The 12,640-nt window shown below is 56.0% G+C and overlaps 1 protein-coding gene across 1 annotated transcript; it reads right to left on the bottom strand.

Annotated features, from left to right (window-relative positions):
- Window positions 1–394: 394 nt before the first annotated feature.
- LOC135291575 (olfactory receptor 14A16-like) lies at window positions 395–12,344 on the bottom strand. Its single transcript, XM_064405856.1, has 4 exons — window positions 12,249–12,344; window positions 11,712–11,861; window positions 4,109–5,011; window positions 395–448 (listed from the first exon to the last, which is right to left on the bottom strand). Exons 1-4 carry the CDS (start codon window positions 12,342–12,344, stop codon window positions 395–397), a joined length of 1,203 nt encoding a protein of 400 aa, XP_064261926.1.
- Between the last annotated feature and the right edge of the window lie 296 nt (window positions 12,345–12,640).

The following is a 12,640-nucleotide window of genomic DNA, read 5'->3' as shown; positions in this document are numbered from 1 at the left end:
ACACAGCCCTCCTGGGATGTCACACAGCCCCTCTGGGATGTCACAACCTGCTCTGTGAGGTCACAGCTCATTCTCTAATGTCACACAGCTGGTCTCTGATGTCACAGCCAACTCTGTGATGTCATAGTCTGCTCTGTGATGTCAGACCACTGTCCTGTGATGTCACAGCTAGTTCTTTGATGTCACAGAGGCAGTCTATGATGTCATAGCTGCTCGATGACCTCACATACCCTACTCTGTGATGTCACAGCCCACTCTGTGACCTCATGTTCCCAGATGATCAATTGTCTCCACCAGGTGAGCTCACACCTGGAGCTTGTTCTCCAAAACCCCAGGCCTATGGAAACCACACAATGCCCATTGTGTGAGAAGGGGAACTGGAAGTTCACCAGCCTCAGTGTCCTGCTAGCTCAGCCAGGCCCACTGGAACATTGGGGTCCATGAGCACCTGGAACCACCAGAGAGACCCCCAGGACAGAAGAATGCATGGCTAAAGGGGAGGGAAAATATTTTAATGATTCTGGGAAATGATTATCATATGAGTGCTTAGTCCAGGACAATCAATGAATATGTGTGCAAAATACAGAAAAGAAACAGAAACTTTCCTGTACTCAGCATGCACAGCTTTGGGAGGAGCTATCCCCTGTGCATCCGTCTGAATAAAGAATGCTGCTTCTTAATGCTACATTGGGGTTATGGAGTTTTCTGTTTTACCAAATTTCTGGTAACACTCCATAGGCCAAGGAAAGCTCTGTCTCCTGCTTTTCACAAACAGAGAAGGGCTGGTGGCAGATGTGGGGGTCAGAGGTTGCCTGGGGCACAGTGACCATGAAATAATCAAGTTTTCAATATTCTGGGTAAGCAGGAGGGGCAGCAACAAAACTTCTGCACTAAAATTAGGAAGGGCAGACTTTGGCCTGTTTAGGATGCTGATTTGGGGAGTATTGAATCAGGTACTGATCTTTTAAAGGGAAACAGCCCTTAAAAACAATAGGGTCCAGGAAGGAGAGAGTCATTTCAAGAAAATAATCTTAAGAAGAAAGGAGCAGGCTGGAGTGTATGGCAAAAGATGAGCTGGTGAGAAAAATTACTGTCCTGGCTGCCCATGGAGCTTTTGTGGGGACTCATGGGAAAAAATTACTTAAAACTCAGGAAGTTTCCAAGGATGATGTTAGGTTACACAGAAAGAAAAGTGGAGCGGTGATAACTCAGTTAGAACTTCACATGGTGGCTTCTATTAAAAAAAAAAAAAATAAAAATTAATGGCAAAAGGAGGGATAAGGAGAACCTCTACGTTTTATTGGACGCAGTGGAGAATAAAATAACTAAATATAAGGAAAAGGCTGAGCTACTTAACACCTTGTTTGTCTCAATGTTCAATATTAGGACAGGTTGCCCTCAGGACAAGTAGGGCACACTGGTAGATGGGCACAGGGAGCAGAACAGCCCTCTGGAATCCAGGAGGAAGCAGCTGGGGACCTGCTGATCCACTCAGGTGCTCACAGGTGTCTCTGGGAGCAGATGGGATCCATCCTAGGGGCTTAAGGGAGCTGGTGGATGAGCTCCCCAAGCTGCTCTCCATCATTTATTTACCATCAGTCCTGGCTCAGCAGGGAGGTCCCAGAGGAGTGGAGGTGCCAATGTGAGCCCATCCCCAAGAGGGGCTGGAAGGAGGATCTGGGGAACTCCAGGCCTGTCAGCCTGACCTGGGTGCCTGGCAAGGTTATAGAACAGATCAGCTTGAGAGCCATCACAGGGCACCCACAGGATGGCTGAGGGATCAGAGCCAGCCAGCATGGATTTCAATATCTGCAATGATGATCTGCATGAGGGGATTGAGTCCAGCACCAGCAAATTTTCATATGACACCAAGCTGGGTGCAAGTGCAGATCTGCTGGAGGGCAGGAGGTCTCTGCACAGGGCCCTGGACAGGATGGATCCAGGGCCCAAATCCAGCAAGGTGAGGTTGAACAAGTCCAAGTGCTGGGTCCTGCACTTTGGCCACAACAACCCCTGCAGTGCTACAGGCTGGGGACAGAGTGGCTGGACAGCAGCCAGGCAGAAAGGGACCTGCAGGGACTGATGGACAGCAGGCTGGACATGAGGCAGCAGTGTGCCCAGGTGGCCAAGAAGGCCAATAGCTCCTGGCTTGGATCAGGAATGGTGTGGCCAGCAGGAACAGGGCAGTGATTCTTCCCCTGTGCTCAGCACTGGTTGGGCAGCACCTCAAGTGCCGTGTCCAGTTGTGGACCCCCAATTTAGGAAAGACATGGAATGGAGGGGCTGGAGTGTGTCCAGAGAAGGGCAACAAGGCTGGTGAGGGATCTGGAGCACAAGGCCTGTAAGGGATGGGTGAGAGAGCTGGGGTTGTTTATCTAGGAAAAGAGGAGGCTCAGGAGGGACAAGTTGGTGTCAGGGCACAGGTTGGACTTGATGATCTCCAAGGTCTTTTCCAGTCTTGATGATTCTGGGATTCTCTGAAACCACCCTTGCAGCAGTTGCAGGATGAGCCCTGGGCCTCCTCTTCAGAAGCTCCAGCAGCCCAGGTCCCTGAGCTTCTCCTGCCAGCCCCAAAGCCCATCCTGTCAGTCCTGCAGAGCCTCTGCAGCTCCTCCTCATTGCCCAGAACAGGGAGCCCCACAGGCAGACACAGCAGCCCAGATGTGCCCCCCGGCCTGGGGTGCCTCTGGCAAGGGAGCAGCACCAGGCACTGCAGGAGCCTGCAGACAATTCCTGCAGCACTTGGAGGATGATCCTGCTCCCCAAGGGATGTTCCCATGGTGCCAAGTCAGGAACTGGAATGGGGAGTGGGGCCAGAGAGGAAAGGGCAAACAGGGATGGGCTGTTTACAGGGGAGGGAACAGGGGCGGCAAAAGGAAGAAATTTGTGGCGGGAAGAGTAAAGAAAGCAGAGGTGAAGCCAAGGAAATGCTCAGGGCAGTTTGGGGGTGGCTGCCAGGCAGCCCTGGCTCTGACCAACAGTGTCTGCAGTGGGACAAGACACTCCCAGCTCATAGGATCAAACTTTCTGGCTGACTGCAGAGGCCAGGACAAAGCTGAGTGGTTTCCCTGGTGTCCCCCAGCCCTTGCTGGCCCCAGGGGCTGATGGCATTTGTGCTCCCTCAGGTTCATGTCCCCACAGCAGCAGCATGGGGCTGCTCCTGCCTGCTCTGTGCAATGCAAACAGGGGCTCCTGAGCCAGTGCTGCCGTGGCTGTGCCTGCAAGGATGCGGCACCTGTGTGAGCTGGGGGAGAGGCCAGGGCTGCAGAGGGGGGATGTTGTTGGCAGCTCCATCAGGACGCTCTGGGACGCTGCCCTGGGCTGTGCAGCGCACTGGGGATGGATCAGCCCCTGCTCTGCTGCTCCTTCCCGTCTCCCCCAGGGCCCTTGCAGAGCCCCAGCCATGCTGTTTGCCCCCAGCCTGCCCACGGCCAGCCTGGGGCTGCTCACCCTGGGGCTTTTCTGTGCTGAGCATTGGCCTGGCCGTGTTCTTGAGAGAGCCTGGGCAAGGAGCCTGGAGCGGCCAGGCCCTGGCCTGAGGCGTCAGCGCTGCCCCAGCAGTGCCCATGGCCTGTCCCTGCTGCAGCCCCGCCACTGCCACCCCCAGGACTGTGCCCGGCCCCGAGAGCACTCAGGCCCTGCAGCAACACCAGGGCCACCAGGGCAGCGGGGCAGGGCCACGGCGGCAGCAGCACTGGCAACACCAAGTGCTGCTGCTGCTGCTGCTGGGCACAGCTGCTGTGCCAGCACTGATCTGCCCCAGCTCTGCACACAGACATTGCTGCTGCAGCTCCAGAGAAGGCAACAAAAGGGCATCTCTACAGAAAACTGTGCTCGGTGCTCCTTTATTTCCTATAAAGCCACCGAGAGTGCAGCCTCTCATTGATGCTGTCTGTGGCCACAGGGAAGGTGGAGAGAAACAAGATGAGTTATGGCACAAACCATGACTTATCATTGATAACAATATGAAAAAAGTAAAACAGAGAAAAAGAATCTCCAAAATGAAACCAACAAAAAGTATCAAAGATAATTTTTATTGCAAATGATTTGCAGTTATTTTCCAGCACTTTAACGTTCCCGAAAAGCATCCAGTCATCAGTCTTCCCACTGTTTCCTTGAGCACCTGGTTCCTCAGGCTGTAGATGAGGGGGTTCAATGCTGGAGGCACCACCAAGTACAGAACTGACAGGGCTAGATCCAGGGATGGGGAAGAGATGGAGGGAGGCTTCACATGGGCAAACACTGCAGTGCTGAGGAACAGGGAGACCACGGCCAGGTGAGGAAGGCAGGTGGAAAAGGCTTTGTGCCGTCCCTGCTCAGAGGGGATCCTCATCACAGCCCTGAAGATCTGCACATAGGAGAAAACAATGAACACAAAACAGCCAAAACCTAAACAGGAGCTAACAACCATGAGACCAAGTTCCCTGTAATACGAGTGTGAGCAGGAGAGCTTGAGGATCTGGGGGATTTCACAGAAGAACTGGCCCAGGGCATTGCCATGGCACAGGGGCAGAGAAAATGTATTGGCTGCGTGCAGCAATGAATAGAGAAAGGCACTGGCCCAGGCAGCTGCTGCCATGTGGGCACAAGCTCTGCTGCCCAGGAGGGTCTCGTAGTGCAGGGGTTTGCAGATGGACACGTAGCGGTCGTAGCGCATGATGGTCAGGAGAAAATACTCTGCTGATAGGAAGAAATACAAAAGAAAGAGTTGTGCTGCACATCCTGAGTAGGAGATGTTGCTGGTGTCCCAGAGGGAATTGTGCATGGCTTTGGGGACAGTGGTGCAGATGGAGCCCAGGTCGCTGAGGGCCAGGTTGAGCAGGAAGAAGAACATGGGCGTGTGCAGGTGGTGGCCGCAGGCTACGGCGCTGATGATGAGGCCGTTGGCCAGGAGGGCAGCCAGGGAGATGCCCAGCAAGAGGCAGAAGTGCAGGAGCTGCAGCTGCCGCGTGTCTGCCAATGCCAGCAGGAGGAAGTGGCTGATGGAGCTGCTGTTGGACATTTGCTGTGGCTGGCCATGCAGTCCTGTTCAAGGAGGACACAGTGACGAGTCAGGGCTGACTTTGCTAAACAATGTTCAAGCCCTTTCTCCCAGCTCTGCCCCTGCTGCTCTGTGCCATCCAATTTTCCTTTTCTCAGAGCCCTTCCTTCAGCCCTGTGCCTGGAGCTCTGCTGGGATCTGGCCCCGTTGCTGTGATGAGCAGGGGCTCTGCCCATGGACACCAAGGGGTCAGCTTTGCTTTGCAGCAGTGGGGTCATGGGAACAGGGACAGGGGCCAGTCCTGGGCTTGGATTTCATCAGCCCAAACTGCTCCTGAGTCAGAGGAGCTCTGCTGCATCTCCTGTCCAAGGGCTAAGGAATGGTGACAGCCAAAGGCAGTTTGAGAGGGTTTCCTGCTGTGCCCAGGGAGATCAGAGAGAACTGAGCAATGCAAGAGCAGTGGCTGTGACTCAGTGAAGGGTGAGGGGAGTTGCTCTGTCACCCCATCTGTCCCCAGCTGCCATTTCTGAGATCCAGGGGAGTCCCTGTGCTCCCCTGGAAATCAGCCTGACACAGCTGAGAGCAGAGGGACCCACAGCAGAGCAAACTGGCTCAGCCTTCCTCAGAGTCTCAGCCCCACTCTGGCCAAGGACACTCCTGTCCCTCAGTGTCCCCTGGAGGCAGCTCACAGCTTGGATGGCATCCCAAGGACACACCAAGGGTCCTGTCCATGGCACTGCTTGAGGAGAGTTGGCTCATTGCCAGCCTGCCCTGCCCAGAGCTCCCCGGGCACAGGGAGCTGGGACACCCCATTGCTGAGCTCAGCCTGCACAGGAGGAGCCCAAGGGCTGGGCCTGACCCTGCAGCTGGAACTACCATCCCAGAGAGCCCCTCAGCAATGCCAGGAGCACCTGGGCAAGGCAAGGAGAGAGAAAGCCGGGCCTGAGGAAAAGCCTTTCCCTGCCCAGCCCTGCCCAGCCCCTGCCGGGCAGCACCAGGGCAGGGCAGTGGCCCTCAGGCCCTGTCAACAGGGAATGGGCACATGGCAGGAGAGATGCCCTTTATCTCTGCTGCTGCTCTGCCAGCCCACGAGGGACTGAGGGCCCTGAGCCCCCGGGCTGAGGGCTGTGCTGGCTGGGAGGGGACACGAGAGCTGTGCTGCTCAGGGCAGTGTCTGCCCTGCATGGCAGGGCTGGCAGTGCCACATCTGCCCTGCAGCAGGGCTTCCCTCTGCACTGCCTCCCTCCCTCCCTGCCCACGGCTCTGCTGCTGGAGCTGTCCCAGCCCGAGCTGCTCCTGTGGCCCCGGGCTGCTTCCCTGCCAGAGCTGCCAGAGCCCAGCCCAGCCCCTGGGCCAGCTCTGCCCTGCAGCTGCTCAGGGCTGCAGGGATTAAAGAACAGCTCCCCCAGCCTGGGCACCATGGAAAGCTGATGCTGGATGGGCCTGGAGGCTGGGGAGCGGGGGGGGCACTTGCTGAGGTTCCCAGGAAAACTCAGGGTGATGGTTTAAGAGCCTCACCCCCTGTTCTGCCCTGCACAGCTGAGTTTCCCTTGCCACCAAGCTGAGCCAGGGAAAAGTGGGAGCACAGATTCAGGAAAGCAGAGACCCAAGCAGGAAAGCCCTGCCCTGAATGAGCTCATGAAAAGTCCCCTCAGGAATGAGCTGGGCACGAGCTGGAGCTCTGAGCAGCCCTGGCCCACACAGCACCCTCTCCACAGCTGCAGGACCTGCCCTGGCAGGAGTCACTCCTTGCCCCCACAGCTCCCCTGACCTGTCCATGGGGAGCTGCCAGGCAGGCTGAGAGCTGCCCCTGGCAGGTGGCACATCCCCTGGGCTGGCCAAGAGCTCTGAGGGCTGCAGGACCTGCTCTGCAGGACAGCCCTGGGCAGCCCTGGCTGCAGCCCCAGCTTCAGACCCCGCAGCCATCCCTGGCAGCAGGAGCCGTCTTGCCCAGTCCCTCTGATGGTGCCCAGGGCAGCCCTGCTCTGCAGCACATCCTCCTCGTCCTGCTGCTCTGCCACAGAGAAATTGGGAGAGTCGTCCTGGCACATCCCTCAGGCTGTGGGGTGTGCTGGCTTCAGGAGATCCCTCCAGGAGCACAGGGGACATTGCCCTGCATCCACTGACTCACCATGTGGAGGGCTGTGAAGATCTTTGCCCCAGTGAAGTTTCATCTCAATGACTTCCTCAGCCTGTCTCTGCCTGCCTCCTGTCCCCTCAGTGCCTGCAGGCAGAGCCCTCAGCCCTGCTGGGCTGGGAGAGGAGCTGGTCCTGGGAAGAGCTGTTCCTTTAAAGCTCAGCAGCACAGACACAGCACAAGGACTTTAATGACCCTCTTGGGACTTGGGTGTTGTTTACATCAGACTCAGTCCCTGAGAGAGCCTTCCAAAGACTTCTCCAGAACTCAAAGTTAAATTGAAACTCCAAAGTTTCTTGAAGTTTTAATGGGTCCCACTGAGGGAGATGACTGAGAAAGTGTCCCCAGGTTCCAGTCAGAGCAGAACACTGGAGGCAGTGATGACAGCTGGGGACAAACAAGGCAAAGGTGTCTCTGGTGCTGAATAAACCTGGATGTGTTTCAGGAATGCAAAGGGCCAAGGCCTGAGCCCCAGCCCCTGGCAAGGCACATCCTGTCCCTCCCTCCTTGCTCAGGGCTCTTCCCGGGATGGGCTCTGGCATGTGGGGATGTGCAATGCCAAGGGCAGCACCATGGGGCGGCCCCTGCCAGGCTGCTGAGCAGGGACAAGCAGCCACCCTGTGATGTCACACAGCCCCTCGAATGTCACACAGCCACCTGTGATCTCATACATCATCCTGTGATGTCACAGAGCACCCTATGATGTAACACAGCCACCTGTGATGTCACAGTCCACTCTGGGATGTCATACAGCACCCTTATTTTCTCACAGAGCCAATTCTGGGATGTCACCCTGGAATGTCATGCAGCTGCATTGTGATGTCCCAGAAGACTCTGTGATGTCAGAAAGTTGCTTTGGGATGTCACAGTCTGTTCTGTGATGTCACAGTCTTCTCTAGGATGTTACACAGCCACCTAGTGATGTCACAACCCACTCGCTGATGTCACAGAGCCACCAGCTGTTACGTCCGGATCTGCTCTATGGCCTCATACTCTACTCCATGATGTCACAGACAGCTCTGTGATGTCACAACCCTCTGAGTGATGTCACAAAAACCTCTCTGTTATGTCATGCTGCCACTCTCTAATGTCACAGCACACACTTTGACCTCACAGCCTGCCCTATGATGTCCTACAGCCATGCCATGATGTCACAGCCCACTCTGTGCTGTCACACAGCCCCTTGCTGACATCACAGCTGCCCTGTGCCTCCATGACACAGCCACAGAGGTGCCGCTGTGACACAGCCCCCTCTGGGACATCCCCCAGCCCCTGCCAGTGCTGAGCCCCTGTCAGCTCTGGCTGTGCCCTGCTGGTGTCCCTGAGCTGCCCTGGCAGTGCCCCAGCCCTGCTGGGCTGTGCACAGGAGCTGCTCCTGGCCAGAGCTGTCTCTCTGCAGCGCTGCCCTTGCCAGGAGCTGCCTCTGGGCCAGGAGCCCGGCCCAGCTCAGCAGCACAGACACAGCAGCAGGACTTTAATGACCCTCTGGGGCTTTGGTGCTCTTTCTGTCTTCCATGGCCAAAGTGCTGCCCAAGTTGGCTCTGTCAGGGCCTTGCAGCTGCTGCCCATCCCTGTGCCCTGTGCAGCCCAGGCTGTCCTACGGTGTCCCTGCCCTGTGCCTCTGTCCCTGCAGGCTGTCGTCATCCCCCGGCTGCCCCACCTGGCTGGCCCCTTCCTTTGCTGACAGCTCTGCCTCCTGCCTGCCTCTGCCTGCCCACATAAAGCCTTGGGCTGCTCCAGCCTCCTTCTGGGGGACGTGTTGCACCACAGCCCTGCCCTGGCAGGGAAATTCCTTTCTCTTCATGTCCAGTCTGGGCCTCCCCAGGTGCCCTTGGTGCCATTATTGCCTTCTCATGCTTATATCCTCTTTGAAGAAAAGCTCCAGGCTCTCTGAAACCACCCTTCCAGCCCTCTCAGACTACTCCTGTTCTGTCCTCAGTCTCCACACCACTGGGCCCAGAGCTATCAGACTCTACATCCTGGTTATGTGATGAGGCCTCCAAACCCCATCTTGGGAGATTTTTTGGTCCTCTTCAAGGTCTGTGAAAATAGAAAAAAAGTGGTCAAAGTTATTTTCTCCCAAATCTTGCAGTGACAGAACAGGGGTCAATGTCTTTAAACTGAATGAGGGTGGATTTATTTTTGTTAAAACGAGGAAATATTTTCCAATTATGAGAGTGGCACAAAACTGCAACTGTTTTTCCAGAAAAGTGGATTCCCAACCCCAGGAATTCCACAAGAGCAGGACTTTTGTGCAGCCTGACACAGTAAAACCCCCTCATCCCCAAGGACAGATTTCCTGTTGTGTGGGTTCTCTGGTGTGCTGGGTACCCTCACAACGCTTCTGGCCAGAATGTCTGCTGAGGGCAGCCAGGCTGCTGCAGGGGCAGTGACCTCACAGCCATCACCATGGCAGCCCTGTGCCCTGGGCCATGCTCTCCCCTTTCCTCTGCCCCTGCCTTGTCTCTGCTGGGATGAAGAGTTTTGTCATCAATATCTTGTGCCCAAGGTGCTGGGGCCAATGGCTTCCCAGGCAGGCTCCTGGAGCAGAAGTGGCTTTTCAGAGCCCAGGCAGAAATGAGCCCTGAGGCAGCAGCTCTGCAGTGCTGGCCACCAGGCCGGGCTGCCAAGGGAGGCTTCTGGCCATGGCCTGCAAGCAGCTGCTGCTGCCAAGGTGCCTTTGGTGCCTCAGGCTCTGCCTGGCACAGCTCCCAGCACGGCACTCTGCCCTTGTGCCCGAGCCCTTCCCTGTGCTGGGGCTGGCCTGGGGCTTTTCCTGCAGCGGGACCTGCCCTGCTGATGGCACAGGAAAGGCAGTTCCTGCTGGAGCAGGAGGCTCTGCCTGCAATGGGCTCCAACAACTCCAGCAAGGCCCTGTTGACTTCAAAATTGCTTCCTGGAGCACTATATTCTAATAACTGTTATAATTCCAGTACTGTGGTTAAGACGTTTCTGACTAATCATGATCACAATCCATCAGGGCTGTATTTATATAAATTTATCTGGTATTCCATCGTTAATCGTGTGGGACAAATTGCATTAAGGTTCAATTCCACCTCTCCAATCTTTTATACATAAACCTTTGACAAACCCTGGGGCTGGGATTGGATGCAGCCTCTCCCAGTCTCCTCTATTAGAAGGAATTTTAGAAGTCTAGGGGTCCTGCAGGGATTTGAGGTTCCATGGTGGCTGTTTGAAGTAATTTCTCCACTTCATGTCTCAACAGGTGTTTCTGTAATAAAGAAATGAAGCTTTGCCTGAAGCTCCCACTGTGCCCATGACAGGAACCCCTGTGAGTGTCTGGGACATCCTGGCTCTTTGGCAGCCTGGGGACTCCTGCAATGTCACCGTGGAGCCCCCGTGAGTGCCTGTGACAGATCAGTGCCTTTGCAGCCCAAGGTGCCCTGGGATGTCACCATGGAATGGCTGTGACTGCCTCTGACCACAGGGCTCTTTACCATCCCCAGAAACCCCTGGGAGGTGTCCATGGAGCCCCTGTCTCTGCCTGTGACATTCCAGCTCTTGAACAGCCTGAAGACTCTTGGAAAGTCCCCATGGAACCCCTCTGAGGGCCTGTGACAAATCTGATCCTTAGCAGGCAACCATCACCTGGACCCTGTTGGAATGGGTCATGGGATCCCAGATGCACAGAACTGGCTGAGCTGGGAGGGACCCATCAGGATCCTGGAGTCCAACTGCTGGCCCTGCACAGGACACCCCAACAATGCCAGCCTCGGCCTGGCAGCGCTGTCCAAATGCTGCTGGAGCTCAGAGAGCCCTGGAGCTGGGAGCCTTCCCTGGGGAGCCTGGGCACTGCCCCAGCAGCCTCTGGGCAAAAACCTTTTCCTGAGATCCAAGCTGAGCCTGCCCCAACTCAGCTGCAGCCGTTCCCTCCAGTCCTGTCCCTGGGCACCAGAGGGAAGAGGTTCCCACAGCCCCAGCCAGGGACCCGCTGCCAAGGCTGTTGCCATGGCCACCAGGGCTGGGACCAGCTGGGATGCTCGGTTTCCACAGTCTGGAGTTTAGGAATGGGATTCCCCAATTTCTTGCTCCCGCTAAAACCGCGCTGCCGCTCGCTGCCCTCCTGCCTCCCATGGAATGCACAAAAGGCAAAGATCCTGGGCTGGGATAAGAACAATTTATTTGGAACAGCAACGAGATAAAGGACAAACAGGAACAGAAACAATACTGCTGACAGAAGGGAAAAGAAAATCTATTTACAGGGAAAACCAAAACACAACTCACTGGGTCATCCTGGCCACATATTTCCTCCTGCCTGGGAAGGACACCCTTCTCCTCAGGGAGAGAGAGACCCTTTCCTGCCTCTGGCAATGACCTGAGGAGGGATTGGATATAATGACATGGCCCTGGCCAGAACCTCATGTTCTTCCATCCCACATCAGGTCATTTCCAGGGGCAGGAAAAGGGACAGGTGTCTTCCCAGCATGGATTACATTGAACATGGATCACAGGTCTCTTCCCAACGTGGGTCCTCCAATTGGGTATGAAGCTGGAGCCAGGCACAAAGCTCTCCCTGCAGTTGGGGCATTTGCAGGGCTTCCCTTTCTGGTGCCTCTGTTGGTGTCTGGTCACGTGCAAGTTCTGGGTGAAGCTCTTCCCACACTGGGCACACTCGTAGGGCCTCTCCCCAGTGTGGATGCGCTGGTGGGTGGCGAGGTGGGAGTTGTACTTGAAGCCCTTCCCGCAGTCGGGGCAGAGGAAGGGCCTCTCCTCTGAGTGAATCTGCTCATGCAGGAGGAGATTGGAGCTGGTGTGAAACCTCTTCTGACACTGGGGACACTCATAGGGCCTCTCCCCAGTGTGGATGTGTTGGTGGGTCACAAGGGTGGATCTGCAGCTGAAGCCCTTCCCACATTTCCCACACTCGTAGGCCCATTCCCCGGTGTGGATCATCTGGTGGCGGATCAGGGTGCTGCTCTGCCTGAAGCTCTTCCCACACTCCAAGCACTTGTGTGGTTTCTCCCCATCACGAAGCTGCTCATGGACCACCAGCTCTGATCCCTGGCTGAAGCTCTGTCCACCTTCCTGGCACAGGGTGGGTCTTTCCTCCTCAGAGCACCCTGGGCTGGGTTTGCAGGCCCTCATCCTGTGGGATCTCTTGGGCTTTACCTCCCCGTTCGATTCCTGTGCCATGGAGTCCTTCAAAACTGCTTCTTCCATGAGGTTCTGTTGTGAAGATTTGTCCTCTCTGGTCTCCGTCCTCATCTTCTTCTCTGGGGAAGGTAGGACAAGGAGAGGATATAATTTGCCTCCATGCCAAAGGGAAAGGGAACGAGATAACCCCAGTGCATCCCCAGCAGGATGGCCAAGGCAGAGGGGCTATCCTGCAGCTACAGGCCATGCTGAGCTGGGAGATGGAGCAGGAGAGAAGGGGAAAGGGACACTGACTTCCTCCTCACCTGCCTGCGTTTCTCAGGGCATCTTTCTCTTCCCTGCAGCCTTCTCCTCCACTGGGCCAAGGTTTGGGAATGGGAAATCCTGGTTTCGGGAAACACAAGGGA

Source organism: Passer domesticus, assembly GCF_036417665.1.
Source record: "Passer domesticus isolate bPasDom1 chromosome 8 unlocalized genomic scaffold, bPasDom1.hap1 SUPER_8_unloc_1, whole genome shotgun sequence".
Classification (NCBI taxonomy): Eukaryota; Metazoa; Chordata; class Aves; order Passeriformes; family Passeridae; genus Passer; species Passer domesticus.
Note: the sequence above shows the minus strand (reverse complement) of the source record. Positions and strands in the feature narration are given on the sequence as shown.

Excerpts from the sequence above, each read along its gene's own strand:
- LOC135291575 (XM_064405856.1), bottom strand. The coding sequence starts at position 12,344 with ATGAGGACGGAGACCAGAGAGGACAAATCTTCACAACAGAACCTCATG. Across the intron at positions 11,862-12,248 it reads CACAGGAATCGAACGGGGAG|ATTCACTCAGAGGAGAGGCC; the intron begins GTAAAGCCCAAG and ends CTGCATGAGCAG. Across the intron at positions 449-4,108 it reads ACCAGGTGCTCAAGGAAACA|GTGCTCATGGACCCCAATGT; the intron begins GTGGGAAGACTG and ends TGGTGGTTCCAG.